We start from the raw sequence: 24,327 nt of genomic DNA, 5'->3' as shown, positions 1-24,327 counted from the left end.
GTTAGTTTATTAAAGAACCACTAAAGCACATGAAACCAAAATACCTGTCCAAATTGTCCCCCCAGCATTTAAATAATAGAGCTCATTGAAGAGAGTTATTGGATACCTGCAAAAAAAGACGAGAAGTTCTCAAAATCTGGTAATGCATGGTGCACATAAGAAAATTAAAGCTCACCATTCGGGAAGCCTCTTGTCTTCAATTATAGGTTTCTGCCATTCTTCTATTTGTGACTCCCACTGGGTGTGCTCTGAGTTCCATCAATAAAATAATATATAAAAGAAGTATTTTTGGATATGTACATCCTGAGGATCTTAGATGATTGTATCAGTAGATGAAGACAATATCAAATGGAACCCAGTATATCCGAAAGTCCATCTTTAAATGATTAGGAGCACAAGTTGAGAATATGGTAGCTTTAATGAAACTTTACCCTGGATAGCATCATGTGCAATTTTTGCAGCAGCATGCCCCGTAGTACCATAAAACTTTGTGTAGCGCCTACAGCAACATTAATCAGGAAAAGCACAAGAAACATGTTATATCATGTATACAAACTTGTAGAAAGTTATAAGTTATAACTACTTGCCTGTGATAAGTTCTACCACTTGCAAAATTAATTTCAGGGCAGGCCCATGCCAATGAGAATGTCACACTTTTTACATCATCTGCTGGAATAGTTAGTGAAGCTGCAACTGCCGCTCCAACAAGTGATCCCGGATCAGAAGGCATTGACATTTCCTCAGATTGGAGGTGATCAAAGGATCCATTCTATCAGAAAAGGAACAGGTCAAATTCTGTCAAGATTGATGATTTCTTTTCCTTTGATAAAATCTAATTTTGTTAATGACAGGAAAATCTCTAGTATACAAGCAGTATACCAAAATTTAGAGAACCTAAAAAAGAATGATATTAAAATAAAGACAAGGAAAAGAACTGGATAAGCAAATGAGAAACAATTCTTTTATTAAATATTTCAATATAGAATGAGTTTAAGCCATGCAGGAACAGATCTACATTAGCCCAAGTGGTGTCATGTGACTCTGTTCGTCGATTTTTTATGTATATATAATTAAAATGTAGAACCAAAAAAACAGGTTAAACAGAATAAGGTAACACCACTTGTAACAAAAAGCTATGTAGCTCATTCAGTCAGACGCTTAAGTTTCCTATGCGGGGCTGCAGGCTTGAACCGCTATAGCTTCATTTTTATTTTAATACTTCAGCGCCTCATCTTATAAATGTCAGGGGCGGATTTATCTTAACCCAAGCGGTGTCACGTAACACCGCTTCGTCGAAAATCTTTACTAATTATTTGTATATAATTCAAATGAAAAAACAAGAAAACAATAAAAACAAATAAAGTGACACCACTTGTCACAAAGAGCTCTATAGCATAACCGGTCAGAGGCTGAAGTATTCTTAGTGAGGTCGCGAGTTCAAACCTGCCTTAGGAACATTTTATGTTCAAGCACGGAATTTAGTGGATCCGAAGTTATAACAAAGAGACCAACACATTACAACTTCCTTTTTAAGTTGTATTTTTATTGGTTGTTTTTTAAAATATGATATTATTTTAATTTATTTGTTTTTCACGTCTAATGGTGACACCGCTTACAAAAATTCCTGCGTACGCCACCGATAAATGTACCAAAATGGACCAGAGGGGTTAGAACCGCTCACCTATTAGGCCATTATCAAATCACCAAAGCAGTGGATGCTGCTGCTTACTTTGTAAGTTTTGTTATTGTTTTTTTTTCCTTTGGTGTTGTTTGTTTTGAATATGATGTTATTAAAATAATTTGTTTATTTGTTCACTTTTAAAATGGTGACACCACTTACAAAAAATCATGCGTATGCCACTGAAACCATGTACACTTCCCCTTCAAGGTGGACATGAGAAATAATATCAATTCAACACCAAAAAAGAAATTCAGAAAAAAGACCATAACAAACTGATTGTTTGCTGGCTCTATATTCTATAAACTAATATTCTTATTGTCCTCATGAAGTCTTCAGAACCCTTAGTAATAATGATGTGAAAACTGCTTTAGGTGCACAGAGTAAGCAATTAGTCGTCCAGCAGTAGCGGAAACTTCTAACACCAGACGCATGTTTAAATTTGCGTAGGTCCTCCTGGTAGATAGCTCGAAGGAGACAAAGTATCAAATATAGCCACACAGAGACAAGTATACAAAATTTCAAAGAGAGTATTAAGCAGATAATGGAATTGTTAAGCCACTTTTGGAAGCATCATGAATAGATTCTAATCTGCAATTAAATAGGGTTTTTAGGCCATCTACTAATTAGACACTTCCCTTCTTCCTATTTCTGGTACTGGTCAAATAGCTGAATAAATGGAAATATGGTAATCAGTGAGGCCCTTTAGACACAGGGATTCTTGTCCTCTTTTCTAGATTCTTTGCTAAGGAGGGAGTAGAAAGTATGATTTTGAGGATTCTCTCTCTCTCCCCCCCCCCCCTCTCCTTCTCTCTCTCTCTCCAGTCCGGTCTGCCTGCCTGCCCGTCTATCTATCTATCTTTTTTAGAATGAAAGAAATGATCAGAAGATATTTCAAGACACACAGCATCTTAAATCACAAAGAAAATTAGCTAAAAATAGAAAATAAGCATAAATGATTAAAATCATCATTGATTTAATGGCAATGTACGTGTAATATGGCAGGCAGTGAAAAGGTCCAGATATGGAACTCCGTGAAAAAAAGAATCTGAAATGAACAAGATAGATTAATTTTAAGCAATTGCAACCACCTTTTTTACTTCATTCCACATATCTTTTGCTGTAATTCCCTGGGAGTCTCCAGATATCACAAAGAAAGGGCACTCAGAGACGTGAACTGTATCATTTGCCTCTGCTGCAATTGCAAAAGTTACAGAAGGCCGTTCTTTGGAAGTCCTGCATTCACAGATGGTAATCCAATTTTCAAGAACCCCGTAATCTTTTGTTCAAGTGTGAAAATTTTCCTAACCAAGTTTCTCATTTTTTTTTCCGTTCATTTTTCCTGTAACAAGAAGATGAAACTTACATGTGGTGCAAGAGTACGCCTTGGACTCCATCTTCCATTCTAAAATTCATCATCAAAGAACAAATCATCATCAAAAACCAAAAGAAGATTTTTTAAAGAAAATATTAAACATTTTCTTTTGTGGATGGGAAGTGTTTCTCTAGAATAGCAAGTCAATATTTCCAAGAACATAGTTAGTTCTCCATTTCCTGTTATTTTTGTGTTAGGTTAATTGGCACATATTTCAAGAATAAAGCTTAAAGTTGTAAGTGAAATGCCCGTAAAGCTAGAGCAAGATCGACGAGTGAAGTGTGTCCCTTATACACTGTCCCACATCGAATTACCTGTAAGGATTTGGCAGGATCTTTCAGGGCAGACTTCAAAATGTCTTAGCTTTTGTAAAATAGGGAATATGTTAGGACCGCAAGCTACTTTTTGACTTTTCACGGACAAAATGAAGGATGAAGCCATACTGAGAAATGTAAAAGCAAGTCCGTCTAACCATTTATGCATGAATTGTGGGCCAAAGGTTTCAGTTTTAGGAAAAATTAGGGGAGATCTCAGAAAAGAAGGCGCACATCTACTTTAGGACATGGCAAAACTGATAGGCAATGTATTACGTTCAGAAAATAGTACTCTGTAAAGTTTCAGCTTTAGAAAAGCAGGCAATGTCTACTGATGACAAAAAAGAAAGTACAATAAAGTATTGGGACTTAAAGACTAAGTCATAACCTTGCTAAAAGTGATCTGACCTAAACTTTGAATTGAAATGATGGCCAGAAATTCCAGAATCTCCACCAGCAGAATTCTGGGAACACAAAAAAGAAAGATGAAAAAAAAATGGTTTACAACTATCTTCCCATTCTTAAGAATGAGTAAATACAACAATTACCAAAGAAGGAAACAGAAGCATTAGCATTCATAATCTAAATACTGAGTAAATCAAAGTCACGCAAGAGAACTTACTGCCCAGGTGAAAAGCAAAGTGACATCTGCAGACGTCTTTCCCAAGTTATGAACCTGAAACAAATCAAATTCAAATTGCAAAGTTAATGCTACAAAATACATCCCACCAGAAAAATGGAGGGATAAAAGAGGATTTGATATTTCCCAACCGTGAAAGTAAAGACTGCTGTAGGTAAGCTGCTCTCTTTGTAGTTGTGGGGGATAAAAGGAGAGATCTGACGGCATACTACCCTGAGTTCCGGATCAGGTTCCCCTTGATAAATATAAAAAATATAAGACAAACCTTATGAAGCACATCAAACTAGTGAATATGCTGGTCAAACATGAAATTACCTTCGTATACAGTCCACGCTCTTGGAAACAGAGCATGATATGTACAATTTTGGCCACCCAGATTCCAGTCCCAGGATCCTATTCCACAAGCTGCAGAATCACTGTTTACTCACAAACTATTAATGGACCTTACTACTGAATCTCCTCCGTAAAGATATACTCAAAATAGATACAATTTTTTTTCCTTCGACTAGTTCTTCAACATTTCCAAATAACACAACATTATCACCAAAAAAAATAAAAATAATATTGCGAGAAGCCAAGATAATAGCAAGAACTAAAACCATCTAAGAGCAAAGAGAAGAATAGCTTCTTACTTTGGAGTTCTTGGGCATAACACAGTAGAATAATTTTCACCATTTGAACGTCTAACAAATATCTGCAAAAGTTATCCATATTCAAATGAGGCCACATGCTGAAAAATAACAGCAAATAAGGTATTCCGTGCTTTTCAGTTTTAAGGACTTTCAGAATAATGATGTTTTAAGTGACAATGTTTTATTCGCAGTGACTAATATAACAGTTTTAGTTTAATAAAGGTGGCAATTAACAAGCATAGAAACTCCATGCTAGAGAAATTTCTCTTTTCTCTTGCCATCACAAAGTGAAGCTCTAATTTTCAGATTTCCTATACCTTCTTTACCATACAAAGGAATTGTACTCATATATAGAACTGTTTAACTCGTTGGTTAATTAATCTTTTTGCATGATCTTTCAAAGTTTACTATTTTTGTGTCTATGTACATTGGATCCTAGTAAAGTGGACCAAGCTAAAGGTATATTCAAGTATTTTTAGAAGCAGAAAGTGCCAAAACCGACAAGGTCCATGGGCCTTGAAGCAAAAAAGTGAAGCACACGCTTCTTTGAGTAAAACACACAAATTACAAGAAATTTTGAAAATATCAAACATCTATGAATTTAGTACAACAAAAATTAAATTTGAATTAAATAAAACAAACTTCAGTATCCAATATACAAAACTGCAAATATTAATCCAACTCCACAAAGTTGAGATTCAAAGAAGTGATTGATTCTCATTGCAATCACTTTGTGCACCATTGTTTGAAGTGCAAATGCAAACTTCTCTAATCACTTGGCTTCGCCTATGAAGCGCCTCACTTCACATTGCTTTAAGCGACAAAGCAATGGCTCTTTACCCTTCAAAAGATGACGTGCAATGTGAAGTCTATATGACAAAACAAATTCTGAACCAGTAACAATGTAAAATTGCCCAAAAGCTGCTGGGGTGTTGAAACAGAATTAACAAATATAGGAATATAAGATCAAATAAAGGTCGTCGTAGATAATCAAGGTTAGAAGCAATAAAGGTTTATGTACATATCCTAGCCAAAGTGTTCAAATGCCAAAAAATTACCTCTGGAAACAATGCACATAGCATGACATCATGCGCATGACCTATCTCAGCTATTATGTATTTGAAAGAAAAGGAAATGGCAGAATATAATTACAAGAAATGCCAGAACCTTTTGTGACCAGCATCACGCTTAAGGGATCAAGAAATATCTTGTTACAAAAATGATTGATATGCTTTATTCTCGTTATGTAGCAATGTTGCATTAATTAAAGTTGAATGTGACCTGCTCATTTGAAGTCCTCTATCAGATCTTTTCTTGTTATGTATTTGAAAGAAATGGAAATGGAAGGATACAGTTACAAAAAATGCAACCTTTTGTGAACAGCATTTCATGTAAGCCTTTCCTAAGAAATATCTTGTTTAGCGTACAAAAGTGATTGGAATGCTTTATTCTTGTAAAGTAGCAACTAGCAATATCGTATTTGAACTTCCCCATCAAATTTCTTGTTAAAGTAGATCATCTGAAGTATTGAAGGAAACAGTATGTACTTGTGAAATGCAAAGCATTGTATAGTCATACTTCATAGAACTTACAGAAAATTGGTTTGCCAGAACTGGTGTATCTTCACATATCCTAGGAAATATTTGCCAGCGCAAAAATTCACCTTTGAAGCTTCTTCCTATGCTTCCTGCACTGTATTTTTTTCCCCCTTTTATACAACACATATCAAATAATTCATTTGAACTAGCTGGAACAGATTAGCAATATATCACATATCTTCTTAATCAGTGTGCAGAAATGTAGGGTAACTAACCCCTTTTATAGTGAATAGGGAAAAGAAATTCTTGCTGATCCATCAAATGATATGAATTCATTAACATTGTAATGGGAGCAGAATACAGTGCACCGGTAACATGAAAATGTAATATAATTTTGTACGGAGAGAATGGATCATCATGCAAGCATGACGAAAATGTTAATATTTAAGATAGCAACAGTAGGTGCAGCAAATTTGTATTTTGAACAATATTCCAAGTCAAATCACGGTAAAGTCCATTAGCAGAAGATTGTAATACTACAGCAATTTCTCTTGACAAAAAAATGCTCAATATCTTGTGACATACCCCATACCACCAATAGGAACTCCTTGGCATGATGAGTAGATCCTTTTTATGAAAGGATTGATAAACAGACCATCCTGCGAGACGAAACTATAGGTGACAAATGCATCTTATAATTAGAAAGATGATACTTAAACTTGCAACAAAAGAAATCACCTTTCCCTTGGCTTTTTCTTCTTGTAGAAATCTCCACAGGCGGAAACCTAGAGGAGCCTACATGAAACAAAAAGCACCACAAGAAAACAAACAATGAGCTCAAGCTGAAAAGAGAGAAAATTTTCACAGATATCACATTACCAACTTACACCCGTGGTGCGAGCATTTTCATGTACCTATGTTATTTGATAACATGTCTAACTAGCTATAAGTTCATGCATGCACTTAAGTTACAGTTTGCTTCAGATACTTCTGTAGACAGGTATATAATCAGTCACATAAAGACATGAGTAGGATTGGCTTAGACACAAATCTAGGATTAGATCAGCAAAATTCCCACAAAGCTAAAACGGCTTTTAGCTGGCTCCGAATTTGATCTAAAGACTGGAAAACATGCTTCTTCACTGTATTCACACAAAAGCTTTATTTCTAAAATACTTCTCAATACGTTACCGCTAAAGACTTTGCTCGAGCAGTGAAACCAGGTCAGAGTTTATCCACATACCAGAGAAACCATTTCTTTCAGCTTAAGACTGAATTCTGAAAGGGAAATATCATCACAGTTTAACTTGCGCTGCCAAGTCAAAGATGGAAGTTTCACTGGGTCAACATTAACCTGGAGAAAAAGGGGGGAAGGGAAAAAGTCATCAGCAGTACATTGGTTAAGAGGATTATCTAAACTAATGAACTCCATCTAGACTTGCCCATCAGTCTTCTTGATTTGGAATAAGTGGACAAGCTTTCTTGTATAACATAAACAAGAAATAACCAATAAAAAAAAGGGAAAAAAATATAATCTAAAGGAAATGGACAACAAAGATCAAAAGTATCTGTGTTCCATAAATTGCACATACTATGGAAGCATACGTTTGAGCAAACCTTATTTTGACCAATCTAGATAGGTGCTAAACAGAAAGGCTTCAAAATCACATTTTATTTTCATATTGAATACTATAAGTAGCTTCTCATGCGCAAAAGAAATGCACTAGATGAGGCAGTCATTTTCTGAATTAAAGGGCCAAAATTAAAAGGAATTTTTATAGGAAATAGTTAAAAGATAAAACATGGACAAACCCCTTGCATTATCTAAAATCAAATAAATAAGCCAAATAACTCAAAACCAAAAGGCTTAAACTGGTGTGCAGGTACACTTTCTTAAAGGAACTTGAGTAACAGAACTAAGAATGAATTCTAATCAATTATTCAAAAAATTTAATAAAGGCAAAGGCATTTAAGGTGTAATATATATCACAAGCCTATGATCACTGTAGAGTCCTGACCTCAGCAGCCAGAAACGCTATAGACCTGGGTGACAAAAGTGATAGATGTGACGACCCAAAGGGTCATCACCTGTTTCCTTATTCATTCTGTGCTTCCGAGGCCTCGAAAACCTCATTTAGAGTCGCCTCGATTTGCGTGCGCAGTCCGGGCGCGTAGCCGGAAAGCCTAAATATAAAAAGTCCGTGAAAAATGCTAAATTTTGATGTTAAAATGAATAAATTTGACTCCGGACAACATTTTGGGTAAACGGACTCGGACTCGTGATTTGACGGTCCCGGAGGGTCCGTAGGAAAATATGGGATTCGGGCGTATGCCCGGAGACGAATTCCGAGGTCCCGATCCAGAGAAATGAATTTTTTAAAGGAAATTGTTTTTCTGAAATTGTTAAGGAAAAGTGAAATGAAATTTGATTAGAACGTGTTGGTATCGGGCCCGTATTTTGGTTCCGGCGCCCGGTACAGGTCTTATATATGATTTAAGGTGTTTCTGTAAAGTTTGGTTAAAATCGGACATCATTTGACGTGTTTTGGACTTAAAGTTCTAAATTTTCAACTTGATGAAGTTTTGGAAAAATTCTTGATTTTGAGGTTTGATTCATTGTTTTTGAGATTATTTAGGCGATTTGATCGCTCGGATAAGTTCGTAAGATGTTGTTGAGTTAGTTCATGTGTTTGGTTAGGAGCCCCGAGGTAATGATGCTTGGTGGGCCGGGCCTCAACCGGACCGGGCCCGCAGTCCTAACGGGCCTAACGGGCCTGGTGGTCCTGAGAAGCCCGTGACGGGCCGGTCTTCATAGATTAGCCCACGAGCCCGGGACCGTTTAGCCCGGGACCGTCAGCCGGGCCTGGGCCTGTCCTGGCGGGCCCAACGGATTTTTTTTTTAAATTTTTTTTTTTTTGTATACACATAACATACAAAATATATAAGGTAATATATACACCTAACATACAATATATACTACAAGAAAATATATAAGTAATAAGTTATAATATATATACATAAGATACAATATATATACTACAAGAAAATATATAAGAGAATATATATACATAACATACAATATATACTACAAGAAAATATATAAGAGGATATATATATACATAACATACAATATATACTACAAGACAATATACAAGAGAATATATATACATAACATACAATATATACTACAACAACATATATAAGAGGATATATATATACATAACATACAATATATACTACAAGAAAATATACAAGAGAATATATATACATAACATACAATACTACAAGACAATATATAAGAGAATATATATACATAACATACAATATATACTACAAGACAATATATAAGAGAATATATATACATAACATACAATATATACTACAAGACAATATACAAGAGAATATATATACATAACATACAATATATACTACAACAACATATATAAGAGGATATATATATACATAACATACAATATATACTACAAGAAAATATACAAGAGAATATACAAGAGAATATATGTACATAACATACAATATATACTACAAGAAAATATATAAGAGGATATATATATACATAACATATAATATATACTACAAGAAAATATATAAGAGGATATATATATACATAACATACAATATATACTACAAGACAATATATAAGAGAATATATATACATAACATACGATATATACTACAAGAAAATATACAAGAGAATATATGTACATAACATACAATATATACTACAACAACATATATAAGAGGATATATATATATATACATAACATACTACAAGACAATATACAAGAGAATATATATACATAAGATACAATATATATATACTACAAGAAAATATATAAGAGAATATATATACATAACATACAATATATACTACAACAACATATATAAGAGGATATATATATACATAACATACAATATATACTACAAGAAAATATACAAGAGAATATATGTACATAACATACAATATATACTACAAGACAATATATAAGAGAATATATATACATAACATACAATATATACTACAAGACAATATACAAGAGAATATATATACATAACATACAATATATACTACAACAACATATATAAGAGGATATATATATACATAACATACTACAAGACAATATACAAGAGAATATATATACATAAGATACAATATATATACTACAAGAAAATATATAAGAGAATATATATACATAACATACAATATATACTACAAGAAAATATATAAGAGAATATATATACATAACATACAATATATACTACAAGAAAATATATAAGAGGATATATATATACATAACATACAATATATACTACAAGACAATATACAAGAGAATATATATACATAACATACAATATATACTACAAGAAAATATACAATGAAATATATATACATAACATTCTATACTAGTATACTATATATATATATGCTTCATGTTGTACTTTGTTCATGTTGTACTTTGTTATTAATTTATTATGCATGACAATTTAGTGTTTTACTATTGTTTTGTTATTTTTCTTTTTCGTCAAGCACTTTAATAATTAGATTTCTACATATATACTACATATATATTTTTAATATAGACATGATACTACAATAAATTGCCTTACAAAAAAAACAAAAAAAACCGCTAGGCCCGCGAAGCCCACGAGCCCGGCCCGTTTAGCCCAGGACCACATGGGCTTAGGCCCGTCACGGGCCGGTTCCACCAGGTGAGCCCACGAAGCCCGGGACCGCCAGAGCCCAGGCCCACAAAGACCGGCCCGTTTGGCCCGGGCCTGGCCCAGAATACAGTGTTACCCCGAGGGCTCGGAAGTGTTTCGGAGTGTGTTTCGGAGTGGTCCTTGACTTAGAAAATTGCAGATTTTGCTTCAGCTGTTGCAGACCCCATTCCTTCTTCGCGTTCGCATTCCAGCCCTCGCGTTCGCGTAGTGTTATTTGACGCTGAGGGCTGAGTCTTCTTTTCCTCATTGCGTTCGCGTGCATATAATCGCGTTCGCGTGATGGCCCACGCGTTCGCATAGAACAATTTCTGGGCCACAACATTTTTACTCTCCGCGTTCGCGTTCCTCTTCTCGCGATCGCGATGGCCTGCTAAGTGTTACTCATCGCAAACGCGACCAGCCTGTCGCGAACACGATGAGTAATTTCGCCCAGTTAAATTTTAAAATTCCAGAACAGTATCATTACGGGATTCACCAAAAATTTCACAAAACCTTTCTTCTCCAAGCTCTTGGGCGACCATTGAAGCAATTCTTCATCAAAACCTCTTGGGTTAGTAATTCTTAGCTTATTTTCTTCCATTTCCTTCAACATTTATTGAAATTCTAGGCCTAAAACATGTAATTAAGGGTAGAAATTAGAGAATTTGGTAGAGTTAGGGCTTTTTGATTTTTCTTGATTTAGACCTCGTTTTGGGTCGAATTTGAAAACAAATTATATATACAGGCTCGTGGGCGAATGGGTGATATGATTTTGGTCCGAACCTCGTGTTTTGACCAAGCAGGTCCGGGGTCGATTTTTGGGATTTTGGGAAGAATGCTTGGAAAGCTATAAATAGGCATTGGGTTCGCATTGTTTAGCATTTATTGATGTATTGAAGTCATTATTGTATAGATACAATCGATTTGGAGCCGAATTCGAGAGGGAAAGCGGTAATTGAGGATTGATTTTGCCGTGGAAGTTAGAGGTGAGTGTTTGGTCTAACCTTAGCTTGAGAGATTAGGAGTTGAGTCTTATTTGCTGCGTGCTAAATGTCGAGTACGACGTATAGGCATGGTGACGAGTATCTATACGTTGGTGTCTAGCATGACCGTGAGTCTTTATATTGCGGATATTCTGATTCTGTTGTATCTTTCATGTCTTAATGATGATTTCTATATGTTGTAAAAAAAAAGCATGTGAAAGGAATTGTAATCCTTGAACTTCGAGGAGTATTGGCTCGAGTTATAATACGAGTTGTGAAAGTATATGAGATAATTGAACCCTTTGGAGCATTGGCTCAAGTGGTAAAGTGAGTTATAAAGTAAGAAGTGAAAGAAAGCGAAAGAGTTATTGAATTGTTCCCTTGCCGGGATGTTTGTCGTTTTGTTGATTATCTCCCTTGCCGGGATGTTGAGATTTATTGATATTGTTCCCTTGCCCGGATTTAGCTGTTTAATTGTATTCCCTTGCCGGGATTTCTACCATTAATTGTCTACTCCCTTGCCCCTTTGTTTGTGATTGTTGTTTGGGTGAGGAAGAGTGTAAAGCACGAAGGGTGATGTCGTGCACTGTTTGCTATTGTGAGGAAAGAGTGTAAAGCACGAAGGGTGATGTCGTGCCGTACGATGTACCATTCCGTACCGATATTCATTGACTATATTGTGAGGAAAGAGAGTAAAATCACGAAGGGTGATGTCGTGCACATTATTATGATACGATTGATTTGGTGAGGACGAGAGTAAAAGCACGAAGGGTGATGCCGTGCAAATTGTCGATTTCTGATTCTTGTTGATATTCTGGCTTTGTTGTTTCTTTCTTTTATTGAGGTTTTCCATTTGGAACTGTTACTACCCCCACAACATGTTTCCCATTCCCATATTGACTGGTTACTTCCTGTATTTCTTTTCCGATATATATGTATATTTGAACTGCACAGGTTTATTTGGTAGTCTGGTCCTAGCCTCGTCACTACTGCGCCGGGGTTAGGCTAGGCACTTACCAGCACATGGGGTCGGTTGTGCTGATACTACACTCTGTGCTATTTTGCATAGATCCAGGTATTGGACAGCAGCAGTAGCGCGAGAGCCAACCTTCAGTCCACCGAGACACCGAGGTAGCCTTGCAGGCGTCCGCAGGCCCGGCGTCTCATCTATCTTTATTTCATTCTGTTATATCATGTATTCGAGACAAACAATTTATATTTCTATCAAACGGTTGTATTTAGTACTCTTAGTAGTTCGTGAATGATGTGACACCAGTTCTTGGGTAGAGGCTTATGTTGATTTCCGCATTATTGTTCAGTTTCTTTAATTTAAGTCTCCCGCTTATTTATTTAATTCCGTTGTTTTCATGCTATTACTGATAATGGTTAAAGGAAGTAATTTGTTAACGAAAAAGGTAGTTAAGGGTTGGCTTGCCTAGCTCTCATCAGTAGGCGCCATCACGACTCCCGAGGGTGGGAAATCCGGGTCGTGACAATAGATAACAACAACAATAATAACAAACCCAATGTAATCCCACAAAAGTGATAGATAATAAACATAAACAGAAATTTGTAATCAAATAGTTCACACAGAGTACATTCTCATCAAAATTGATTGTCTAGATACATAAAACTGAAATCGACAAAGCTCATAAGATCTTTTCTTTTCTAACCAACTCATAAACAACACTCAGACTCTTAACTAAATATTTTCTTCTCATCCAGTATAACTCTTTCGAACTATTTATCCAGTAATAACATAATACACTTTGCTTACATGGTTTTTGGCCACTGTCAAAAGTTAATAGACGATGGTTCTTGTTATAATCATGAATAAGAGCAAATAAAGGATACAGGCCTTTACTGTTAAGTGCTTTGCATGAGGGACCTAATGAAGGTGCCACAATTGTGTATTGCTGCACCTAAAGTATATGTGGCCCATCGATTTTCTCATGCCATCACAGTTAATTGGAGAAAAGAGAAAGAAGCAACAACAAACAAAGAAAAGCTCCTCAGAGCGCACACTATAGTAGGGAAAGCAAGCAGAGTACCTCCCCATGTTTGCGAAATTCTCCTTCTCCTTCATCAAATCCATCAATCAACATATCTCCTGTGTTGAACCAATAAATATGGCGTCAGTTATATTCAAAGCATCAAGGCCCCTAATTCTCTCCTCTCAATTTCCATTACAGAAAGAAGCAAGGTTCAAATAATTCCATAGAAAAATACATATATCAACAAGACCCAGGTTTATCATCATTCTCTGTCTTGTCATCAACCGACAAGTTGGAAGCAATTTTTCATACTTCACCAGTAGAAGAAAGTCTCAAATTTAGGCTATATGGCCAAAGCTTTATGCACATCAGCTGTTTGAAAGTCTGACAAGTTTCAAACCTCACCACTAGAATCTAGTCCACAAGGAGAACGATCTATCAGCTGGTTGAAAAGTCTAGCATGTTTCACACTTCACCAGTAGAAGAAAGTCTTTAATTTAGTCTATATAAAATCAACAGACTAACGTATTTCCCTATTCTCTAGAAAAAGAAAGTCTCTAATCTAGTCTATATGGTCAAAAACTAATGCACCATCAACTTCCCAAAAGTCTAACAAGTTTTACTTAATAAGTCTAACATGTTTAGCTCTTCTTTCTTTTTCTCTTCTGAAAATAAAAGGTAAGAACAATATATGCTAATAAGCTAGCCCAATATTTTCTAAGCCAAAAAAAAGGACTATTCCATCATTAACAAAATCAGAAAAAAAAAGTTCTTAAGCTTCTCCCACTACTATGGTGAAATGCCTTACTCAAGAATGTAAAGTAGTACACGTGTCACCATTTGTGACAGAACGCAACGAGTAAAGCAATAAGTTACAGAATTGAAACTGTCCCAGAAGCCCCCAGGGCCTAGTTCAAGTGGCAAAGGGTGGTGGATTTGTGACTTAGGTCACAGGTTCAAGGCCCCACACCATGCAAAGCAAAGCCTGGTATTTAAGTGGAGAAGGGTAGAGGGGCGGGCCCATTATCCACCGAGTTTCGAAAGCAGCGGTTGGTCCAAAGGATCGGCCCCAGACGGATTTCACGGTCATAAAAAAAAAAAGCAATAAGTTACAGAATTGAAACTATCCCTGCAGTCCATTTCCAGCATAATTTTCTAGAGTTATAAAGTATATAAGCTTGCAGCTGAAGCAACTACTGCTATGCAGAATTGCAGATAGCTAACAAGGCGAGAACGCTAAAGATAAGCACATCCCCAGTAGGGAGCTGCAAACAAAACCACCCATACTCGCATTTTCTCCCTTCACGTGTAATCCCTCTATCCCGTGCTTATGTCCCTATTTTCGCTGGGCATGTTTAGTTTAATATATGTATTAGTTTAAGGAAAAGTGGATATAATAGTTAATAGCTACTTCTGAATGATTTTGCGATTTCTAATACTTTGGCAAAAACATAATCTGGTCCAATTCAATTGGAATCATATAATATTGAAAAAGCGATGAATAACGGACTATTGAAACAAAGTGAAAATCATCTTGGAACAATTCATGGAAAAAGTAAGACAATCTATTGGCTGGAGTCAGACTGCATGCTTTTCATAAAAATCACAAAGCTAAGCCTCACTGGATTTCTTTCCCTTTTTCTCTTTTTTTGTTTTTTTAGAATGAAAAAAAAAAAGCCTTACTGAATTTCTCCCTAAGCTTATGTATTCCCACTAAGTGTTGTTTAGTAGAAAGGAAATCTTGCCAATCTAGGTATACAACCAGAGTGATATTAATGATGCTACTGCTGTTGTATTTATCAGAGCAATTATATTTTCGAAATACAAGATTTATAGCATTTGCAACTGTCCAGTTTTAGATGAATTGCTCAAAAGCAACCTGTTCACCCTGCTCCCTGCCCCTGGATATTTACCTCGCTAACGGAAATACTGATTTACATTGTTGCAAGACAATGTTTCAATATACCAGGAAAAGTATTTGATTTTAATGTCAACTAAATTCTAGTCTGCTCTTCTACATGATTCTGATATCCTAAAAGCACTTATTATTCCTAGTCCAAAATATGGCTTATCTCGCGTATGAAGTGCTCCCCGACTAGGGAGCTAGAAGAGAGTGGACACATACCCTATACAGCCTTTCCTTGCATTTATGCAAAGAGACTGCTTCCACACAGACATCACCAAAATGGTCTAGAAACAGTGCACTCAGTTAAAACAATATTTGACGACCGGCAATCCAACAAGAAAAGTTCCAATTTTTATGACGATCAGAAATGTCAGTATTTTTTTTTTTTTATTTGCACTGGGTGTCCGAGTCTCTAAGAGCCCCGACTAATCCCGGGGGTGCACAGGCCCTCGGCAAGGAGTTTCCCGCAAGTGCACCACGGTTAATTCAGGTTTTACCCAGTCCGATGACCCTCAGAAATTGTTTGCACCCAGTGGGTTTCGAACTTGAGACCTTGAAAGGGAGCAAACCCCAAGGCTCAAGTCAATTGCCACTAGGCCAACCCCTGAGGGTTCAGAAATGTCAGTATTTGTTGAAAAAAAAAAAAGAAATGTCAGTATTTCATTTCTCGTTGCATTTTGCAAAGTTTCTTTTCTTTCAATAAAATCATGCTATGGATACTTTATCAAAAAATTGAAAAAATTCAGTACGAATATCAGTAATTATTTAGTTATTTTTATGACCTTGGCGTCTTGGTCAGCTTGCGTACACCACGACTAACTCTACCCATATATAGTTTTGCATACGAAGCACTTCCATTATTGATCAACACACCTATTTTCAATATATTATAACAGAGCAGTTCGATTTCAAAATTAAGGCCACTTCCATTTGTTGATCAACACATGTATTTTCAATATGTTATAACTGAGCAGTTCGATTTCAAAATTAAGGCATCAAATGTTACAAACTCAGAAGTCAAATAAGGAACGTGATTTTAAAAATAAAGAAAAAAACTGCAAAAAAAAAAGTTTTAAATTCAGATTTATTCATCAGCATTGAATTGAAATGCATGAACAACAGATGATTTGTCTACAGAATGAAATAGATGATCAAAGAGAACCCTAACCTGAAAAAGCAAGTGAATCAGTCATAATTCAGAATCCAAAGAAGCATGGAAATAGACGTTGCTTATTCTCTCCTGCTATTTGCGGATCTTTATGTGCTCTCTTTAATCTATCAGTCAAAAGTTCTTAATTTGAGTTCTGCCCCTTAGCTTCTTTCATTTGTGAATCAGTCCCTTTAACTATTTCGCAACTATTATACTAGGAGGGTGTTTGGGTCCGTTTTTAAAAAGTAGTTTATAAGCTAAAAGTCAAAAGTTATAAGTTGATAATACTTAACTTTTGGTTTTTGGCTTATTTTTGTACTTTTCATGCTTAAAAGCAAGTGCTTTTAAACACTTTTTATCATTATCAAACAATACAAAAATTAAAAAAAAAGTGCTTAAAAGCTAATAAACACTTAAAATAAGCTAATTCAAACACTCTCTAGGAGTGCTACTTAGTAGGTGTTTGGACATAAAAATTGTAATTTTTGAAAAAAAAAGAGTAGTATTTGGAGTCAAATTGAAAAATGGTATCTGAAATTTGAAATTATGTCTGGACATGCATTTCACTTGAAAAAATATTACAATTTTGTGAGTGACAAAAAATTTCTAATAACTTGTAAAATTTCATAAACAAACACATTTTTTAGTTTTTTTTTAGAAATTAAAAAAAAATCTAGACAAACGGGCCTTAATGTTTTCTAGCTATCCCTAACACATTATCTATTCCTACTTTATGTTAAACCAACTACTCCAATATATAAAATTTTAGACTTTTTTCAAGTTGACAATGGCATGGCATGTGGCGGGGAAGAGAGTACTAGGGACAAACTATTAAGGTGTCACAAATTTTTAATTTTTTGATAAAATTCGGGAGTATAGGTAATTCTAATATAGTCACTCCACGAGTATATTATTTTTAAATTTCAACTTGTTGTTTGTAATATATATATATATATATATATACTTTTTTGCTTATCGTACTATTCAAGTAAAGATTATATTTATTGCGTTTGAATAACAAGTTTTCAATGCGTTAACGATTAACCAAATGACGTTTATTTGTATCAGATTACACTTGATCTTGAGATGTATTTTTATACAGCGGACTTGAAAGTTACATTTGTCAAGAAAGTAAATAAAAGAACCTTCTGCCGGAAGAATCATATAAGATTTTCCTTTTTTCCCTTTCTTTTTGGCTACTTATGTGACGTTTTGCTTATTTGCCACTTTAGACAAGACAATTTCAGACAAATCAAAAAGGAAAATCCAAGAAGCAAATCATGCACTCCGTGAAACATCCAAGTTCTCTTTTCCGTTATATACAGGAAAAACATATATTTGAAAAAAATTTGTATTTGAAGTTAAGTTGAAAAATGGTATTTGAAATTTGAAATTATGTTTGGACACATATTTCACGTGAAAAAATATTGCACTTTTGCGAGTGAGGAAGAAAATTTTTCTTAAAAATTTTAAAAAGTAATTTTTGAAAAAAAACTCATTTTCGAATTTTTTTTCAAAAACTTATAAAATTTTATGGACAAATATATTTTTGAAAAAAAAAATTATGGACAAACAAGGCCTTAATTTCGTCTCCCTTTTTTTTCTATGTGTATCTTCGAATTTGAATCCTCGCGGGAGTTTATGACCACAAAAATTATAAGTTCAATTTAATGAATGTGTCATTTGCCATAATCACACGTGCAATTTTTTGGACGGCATACGCTATCGTATACTAGTAGTACTAGTTTTAGTATATTATTCTTATACTAGTTAATTTGCTCGCGCTTCGCGTGGTCGTAAAAGATCTCATTAAATTTATAAAATAATAATTTCATAATACTATTAGATTACAAAAAGATATTTAAAACTTATTATTTTTCATTAACGTCCTTGACCGAGAACTCAACATTGACCAAAAAAAGGAAATTGATGAACATTCACTATCACATTACAAATACTAACTCACACTATCTTGATCACACCAACCTTTGTTGGCCCTTTCTTATTTTCTGCGGTTATCTTTTGTTTAATTAATACTAACATATTGTAGTAGTAATTAATAGCTAAATGAGTATTCAAACGAATTACCAAAGACGTATTGGCTTGAAACAAAGTACAATCAGTTTACTTTTTTTCACATAGATTGTCGCTATAAGTTCTTCAAAACTCATTTTATAATTCATAGAACATAACTTGATGTGAGTAAATTTTTATCTAAAAGTAACATATAAATATTTAATACTACATTTCGTATACAAAACTTCAAAGTACATGAATACTATTATAAAGAGCTTTATACACCTCACTCTATTATCAGGTATACATAAATAATACTATATATTAGAGAAAATATTTTTTATTTAAACATATTATAATTTATTTTAGAAGATAATCAAATTCAACATGTAAATAGGGAGTATATCAAATGTTCATGTTGGACTTATATAAAGCTCTTGCTCTAGATACATTACAGGTTAATTTGTGATTGGCTCGTGCATTTTTTTTTATAATTTCTTCAAAAAGCCAAAAATCGTCAAGAAAATTTAGTTTTGTTACCTAAGAGAGAAGAAAAAATAGTGAACAAAAAAGAACAAATTTCAAATATAATGAATAAATATAAAAGGGAAAAACGAAAAAGCAAAAAGACCTTTTATCTTGCAAGCCTGAGGACTTATTCGAGGATTTATCTTACAAGCTTGAGAACTCTTCACATTCCTTTTGGTATCGACCAAAATAAATTCCTATAATGTGTTGAGGAATGCTAAATAACAGAAGTAACATTTTCCAATTACGACAATTGTTAGTACAAAGCACCTTTAACCTACCCTTGCTAAACACACCAAGCACAACCAACACACACTGAAAACATCCTTCAATAACCATTATAAATTGGGAAGAGATTTAGAGAGTGCAATTTAGTTATCCATAGAACCGAAAAATACAAAGACATGCATTTTATAATCAGATAGTGAGGGGAAGTTGAAGAAAACATTCTTTGCTTTTCCTAGTGCTTTAAGCCGTTTGAAGTTCTTGACTCTCTAAATTCTTTGTAAACTACAATTATGTTATTTGGTGTCATAAAGAAGCAATTATTAAATTAATAAACCAGCAGTAAACTTCCTTGTCTGCATTTATTAAGGAATATGAAACGTTGAGGCAGTAATAATTGAGGCTTTCATTCTTACTATACGAGGAAAAAATAGGGAGAAAAGGCAAAAAGGAAAAAAAAGATAAATAGGTTTCTGGGTCAAAGAGAGTTGTCAAGTAGATCCCTTTTTTCCTTTCTTTTAAGCTACTTATATGACGTTTTGCTTATTTGCCTCTCTAGACAAGAAAGACAAATTCAGGCAAATCAAAAAGGGAAATCCAAGAAGTAAATTTGTTGAGAGTAACAAGACAAACCAATAGATGTACTTTGTATTATTTAAGTTGGTTAGTTAGTTTAAGTAAGTAGTTAGTGGAGAGGTTAATTGGTTGGTGACACCTAAGCATATGGAGTGTATATAGAAGTTACGTGTATTTCATTTTTCTATCTAAGCTTCAATGAAACAGTTTCATAGCAGAGCCTTCTTCCTCCTTTCTTCTTCTATCTCTGCATGTCGTCTTCTTCATCTCTCTTTATCTTAATTCTTCATGGTATTAGAGCACAGAGCTATGGATTGTAGCTCATAATCAATTCGATCCAACACCTGCTTTACATTCTCTGAATTCTCCTCTCAATTTCGTTTTTTGTTGTTTTTGCTCAATTTCTTCATCGAAACCCTAATATGTTCAACAATGGCAGAAAATGATTTAGATTTAGGAAATACAACTACTATAGCTGATAATTCTCAAATCTCATCGGATGATGAATTTGAAGAAGGAGTTACAGTCACTGCTACTCATCCTCTGTATCTCGCTCCTGGAGATACCAGTGGAATTTCTCTTATCGCTTTTCAACTTACATGTACGGACAACTTCTCGTTGTGGTATCGATCTATGAGAATTGCTTTGCTTGATCGAAACAAGCTCGGAATTGTGGATGGCAGATGGAAAAAGGAACGATTTCGTGAAAAATATTGGTATCAGTGGGAAAGGTGCAATGTAATTGTGCTTTCATGGCTAATGAATGTAGTTGCTCCAAACCTAATCAGGGGAATCGCTTATGCCGCCAATGTACATGCAGTATGGATGGATCTATAAGAGCGATTTGATAAGGTAAATGACACTCGATGCTACAATTTGCACAGAGAAATTGCTACTCTCAGTCAAGGTACCTCCTCTGTTTCTATTTACTATTCTAAGCTTAAAGATCTTTGGGGTGAAGCTGAAGCATTAGTGCCTAAACCTGGTTGTGACTGTGTTAAGTCTAGGGATTTTATTGTGTATTTGCACAAACAGAAACTTTATCAATTTCTCATGGTCTTGAATGATTCCTATTCGCAAGCACGCAGCCAAATACTTATGATGAAGCCAGTACCATTTCTGAATCAAGCTTATGCTATGCTAGTTAGTGATGAAAGTCAAAGAGCTGTAGCAGCCACATCTGGCATTCCAGGTCCTCTACCTAATGAATATGCTAGTCACTATGAATCTATAGCATTTTCTAGTTCTAAACCAACTATAGATCAGAAATTCAGGAAAAATTATAACATACAATGTGAGTTTTGCAAGCTTAAGAAACATAGCAAAGAGAATTGGATCATTGGCTATCCACCTGACTACAAATACAAGAAGGAAGGGGGAGCACCTACCACTGTCAGTAATGCTTACAATGTGTTTTCTGAAACTACTAATGTTGTAAAGAATTCCACACCTCAAATGTGTGTGACTACATGCTGCATTCCAGAAGCATCTCACCTTCACCTTACAGAGGGCAATACTACAGGCAATGCTGCAGCTTCATCTGCATCAATGAATCAGGAATTTACACAGGCTCTATTAACTCTTACTAGGGATCAGTATGATCAAATACTTCAGTTTCTCAACAAGGAATCCAGCTCTTCATCTACTGCCAATGTTGCAGGTATAAGTACTACATTCTTAGCTACTAATAATATTCAAGAGTGGATTATTGACACAGGTACAACTGATCACACGGTCTCTGATCTTAGCCTGTTAACCTCATTTAATACAATTGATCCTCCTTACTCTAAGAAGGTATTCCTACCTAATGGTGGTGTTTCATATGTTAAACATATTGGTACTAGTGCTATCTCAGACAAGAGTATTATCAAAAATGTGCTTCATATACCACAATTCAACTTTAACTTGATGTCTGTATCAAAGGTAACCAAAGAGCTGCAGTGTTTGGTTGCCTTTTATCCTGATTTTTGCATATTCCAGGATCTCTTCAGTGTGAGGGTGAAGGCGATTGGTAGAGAAGATAAAGGTCTTTACATATTACCCTCTTGGAACTCATTAACTGTCAACAAGCATGCTGCAGAAACATCACTAGCAGCCACACAGAATGAGGATATACTCTCTAAGAGAACACCTACATATGTGGATTGGCACAAAAGACTTGGTCATGTGTCTTCCTCAGTCCTAAACAAACTATTTTCAATAAAATAGGAAAGCTGTATTTCTATTGTAAAAAACTGCTCTGTTTGTCCATGTGCTCGATTGACTATACTACATTTTCCCAGCAGTACAAATAAAAGTGTAGCTTCCTTTTACTTACTACATTTGGATGTATGGGGACCCTATAGCACTACAACTATTGATGGCAATAGATATTTCTTAACTGTAGTAGATGACTACTCTAGAATGACTTGGATTTTTCTCTTAAAACTCAAGTCAGATGTATGTGTTGTCCTACATGATTTCCTGATGTATGTGAAAACTCAGTTTGACAAAACAAGTTAAGTGTGTTAGGACTGATAATGGATCTGAATTTGTCAATTCTGTCTGCCATACTTTGTTCACAAACCTTGGCCTTATCCATCAAAGAACTTGTCTTTATACTCCTCAGCAAAATGGAGTTGTTGAGAGAAAACATAGGCATATTCTAGAAGTATGCAGAGCTCTAAGGTTTCAAAGTTGCATTCCTTTAAAGTTTTGGGGGCACTGTGTGTTGGCAGATATTTATCTTATCAATAGGATGCCATCTTCACAACTAAGTCACATGTCTCCTTATGAGTTATTGTACAGAAAGAAGCCATTGCTTGGACACCTCAGGGTCCTAGGTTGCTTGTGTTATGCCAAGATTGTCAATAAGGCTGATAAGCTTCAACCAACAGCTATCATTGCTGTTCACATGGGCTACTCTTCTTCACATAAGGGATACATTCTTCTTAACTTGTCAACTAACTCCTTTTTTGTTAACAGAGATGTAACACTCAGGGAAGTTATCTTCCCATTTCAGCAGTTCTCCTCTTACAAACAGTCTGTGTTTCCTAATACATCTTCTTCTGTCTTACCAATGTTACTAAGTGATGGAATGCTCAAGATGCTTCAGCAGAACCCAACCAGAATTCTACTGCACATGACTCTTCAGTCTCACCACATGCAAGCTCTTCCTCTCCTAGCAGCACCGACTCAAGTGCAAGATCATTACCAGCTGATATATCACCAGGTGTTGATGTCTCTCAAGTTAGTCGTCCTGCCCTTAGAAGATCAGCTAGAGACAAGCATCCACCATTATGGATGAAGGACTTTATTTCTCTTCATGCCAATTAACATACTCCTTATGGCCTATCAACCTATCTGTCCTGTGATCACCTGTCTCCTCATTATCAGGCTTCCATTGCTTCTTCCTCTCTTGAAGTTGAACCTGTTTCTTATGTTGAAGCAATCAAGGATCTCAGATGGGTAGCTGCTATGAAGTCTGAGATTGCTACTTTAGAGGATAATCATACATGGAATGTTGTGCCCTTACCTCATGGTAAGAAACTCATTGGATGCAATGGGTGTACAAGATAAAGTATAGGGCATTTGGTGAAATTGACAGGTTCTAAGCCAGGCTAGTTGCCAAAGGCTATAACCAAAGAGAAGGCATTGACTATCAGAAGATCTTTTCTCCTGTTGTCAAAATAGTTATAGTCAAAACTATTCTTTCCATTGCTGCTATGCAACATTGGCACATTCATCAAATGAATGTGTCAAATGCTTTTCTCCAAGGTGATCTTTATGATGAGATCTACATAGACCTGCCTTAGGGCTTTGTGAGCCAGGGGGCAGCAGGTATGCAGACTCATCAAATTCTTATATGGTCTCAAGCAGGCCCCTAGATAGTGGAATGCAAAACTTTCCGCGGTTGTGTTACACTTTGGTTTTACTCAGAGTCAACATGATCGTTCTCTGTTCATCAAAGGATCAGGAGGTGACTTTGTACTTATCCTAGTCTTGATATGCTAATTACTAGCAACAATCTAGCATTGATTAGAGAAGCCAAATCTTCTTTACAGCAGACCTTCA

At 35.2% G+C, this 24,327-nt stretch overlaps 3 protein-coding genes across 5 annotated transcripts in view; 2 read left to right on the top strand and 1 right to left on the bottom strand.

The window, feature by feature from the left end:
- The window catches only part of LOC107786670 (uncharacterized), a 30,857-nt gene extending 13,749 nt beyond the window's left edge, over nucleotides 1-17,108 (bottom strand). For 2 of the 3 annotated variants that reach the window (XM_075217527.1, XM_016608186.2), the window contains exons 1-17: nucleotides 16,948-17,108; nucleotides 13,931-13,989; nucleotides 7,421-7,531; nucleotides 6,916-6,972; nucleotides 6,763-6,836; nucleotides 6,232-6,331; nucleotides 4,640-4,701; nucleotides 4,323-4,423; nucleotides 4,139-4,242; nucleotides 3,990-4,043; nucleotides 3,776-3,831; nucleotides 3,045-3,083; nucleotides 2,770-2,914; nucleotides 588-769; nucleotides 432-499; nucleotides 176-248; nucleotides 45-106 (exon numbers count right to left, since the gene is read on the bottom strand). In XM_075217527.1, coding sequence (XP_075073628.1) covers nucleotides 45-106; nucleotides 176-248; nucleotides 432-499; nucleotides 588-769; nucleotides 2,770-2,914; nucleotides 3,045-3,083; nucleotides 3,776-3,831; nucleotides 3,990-4,043; nucleotides 4,139-4,242; nucleotides 4,323-4,423; nucleotides 4,640-4,701; nucleotides 6,232-6,331; nucleotides 6,763-6,836; nucleotides 6,916-6,972; nucleotides 7,421-7,531; nucleotides 13,931-13,989; nucleotides 16,948-16,972 — 1,372 coding nt within the window. In that variant the 5' untranslated portion in view covers nucleotides 16,973-17,108. The remainder of the gene's footprint in view (nucleotides 1-44; nucleotides 107-175; nucleotides 249-431; nucleotides 500-587; nucleotides 770-2,769; nucleotides 2,915-3,044; nucleotides 3,084-3,775; nucleotides 3,832-3,989; nucleotides 4,044-4,138; nucleotides 4,243-4,322; nucleotides 4,424-4,639; nucleotides 4,702-6,231; nucleotides 6,332-6,762; nucleotides 6,837-6,915; nucleotides 6,973-7,420; nucleotides 7,532-13,930; nucleotides 13,990-16,947) is intronic. The other variant, XM_075217528.1, reaches the window with a different exon arrangement.
- Nucleotides 17,109-20,464: 3,356 nt separating this feature from the next.
- LOC107786669 (uncharacterized) lies at nucleotides 20,465-22,593 on the top strand. Its single transcript, XM_016608185.2, has 2 exons — nucleotides 20,465-21,934; nucleotides 22,255-22,593. Exons 1-2 carry the CDS (start codon nucleotides 21,328-21,330, stop codon nucleotides 22,287-22,289), a joined length of 642 nt encoding a protein of 213 aa, XP_016463671.1. The 5' UTR covers nucleotides 20,465-21,327; the 3' UTR covers nucleotides 22,290-22,593.
- Nucleotides 22,594-23,035: 442 nt separating this feature from the next.
- Nucleotides 23,036-24,068, top strand: LOC142162247 (uncharacterized). The gene is made up of 3 exons (XM_075218576.1): nucleotides 23,036-23,485; nucleotides 23,650-23,794; nucleotides 23,947-24,068. The coding sequence occupies exons 1-3, from the start codon at nucleotides 23,036-23,038 to the stop codon at nucleotides 24,066-24,068; spliced, it is 717 nt and encodes a 238-aa protein (XP_075074677.1).
- Nucleotides 24,069-24,327: the final 259 nt, after the last annotated feature.

Source organism: Nicotiana tabacum, chromosome 7, assembly GCF_000715075.1.
Source record: "Nicotiana tabacum cultivar K326 chromosome 7, ASM71507v2, whole genome shotgun sequence".
Classification (NCBI taxonomy): Eukaryota; Viridiplantae; Streptophyta; class Magnoliopsida; order Solanales; family Solanaceae; genus Nicotiana; species Nicotiana tabacum.
The sequence above is the reverse complement of the archived record's forward strand: the minus strand, read 5'-3'. Positions and strand labels throughout refer to the sequence as shown.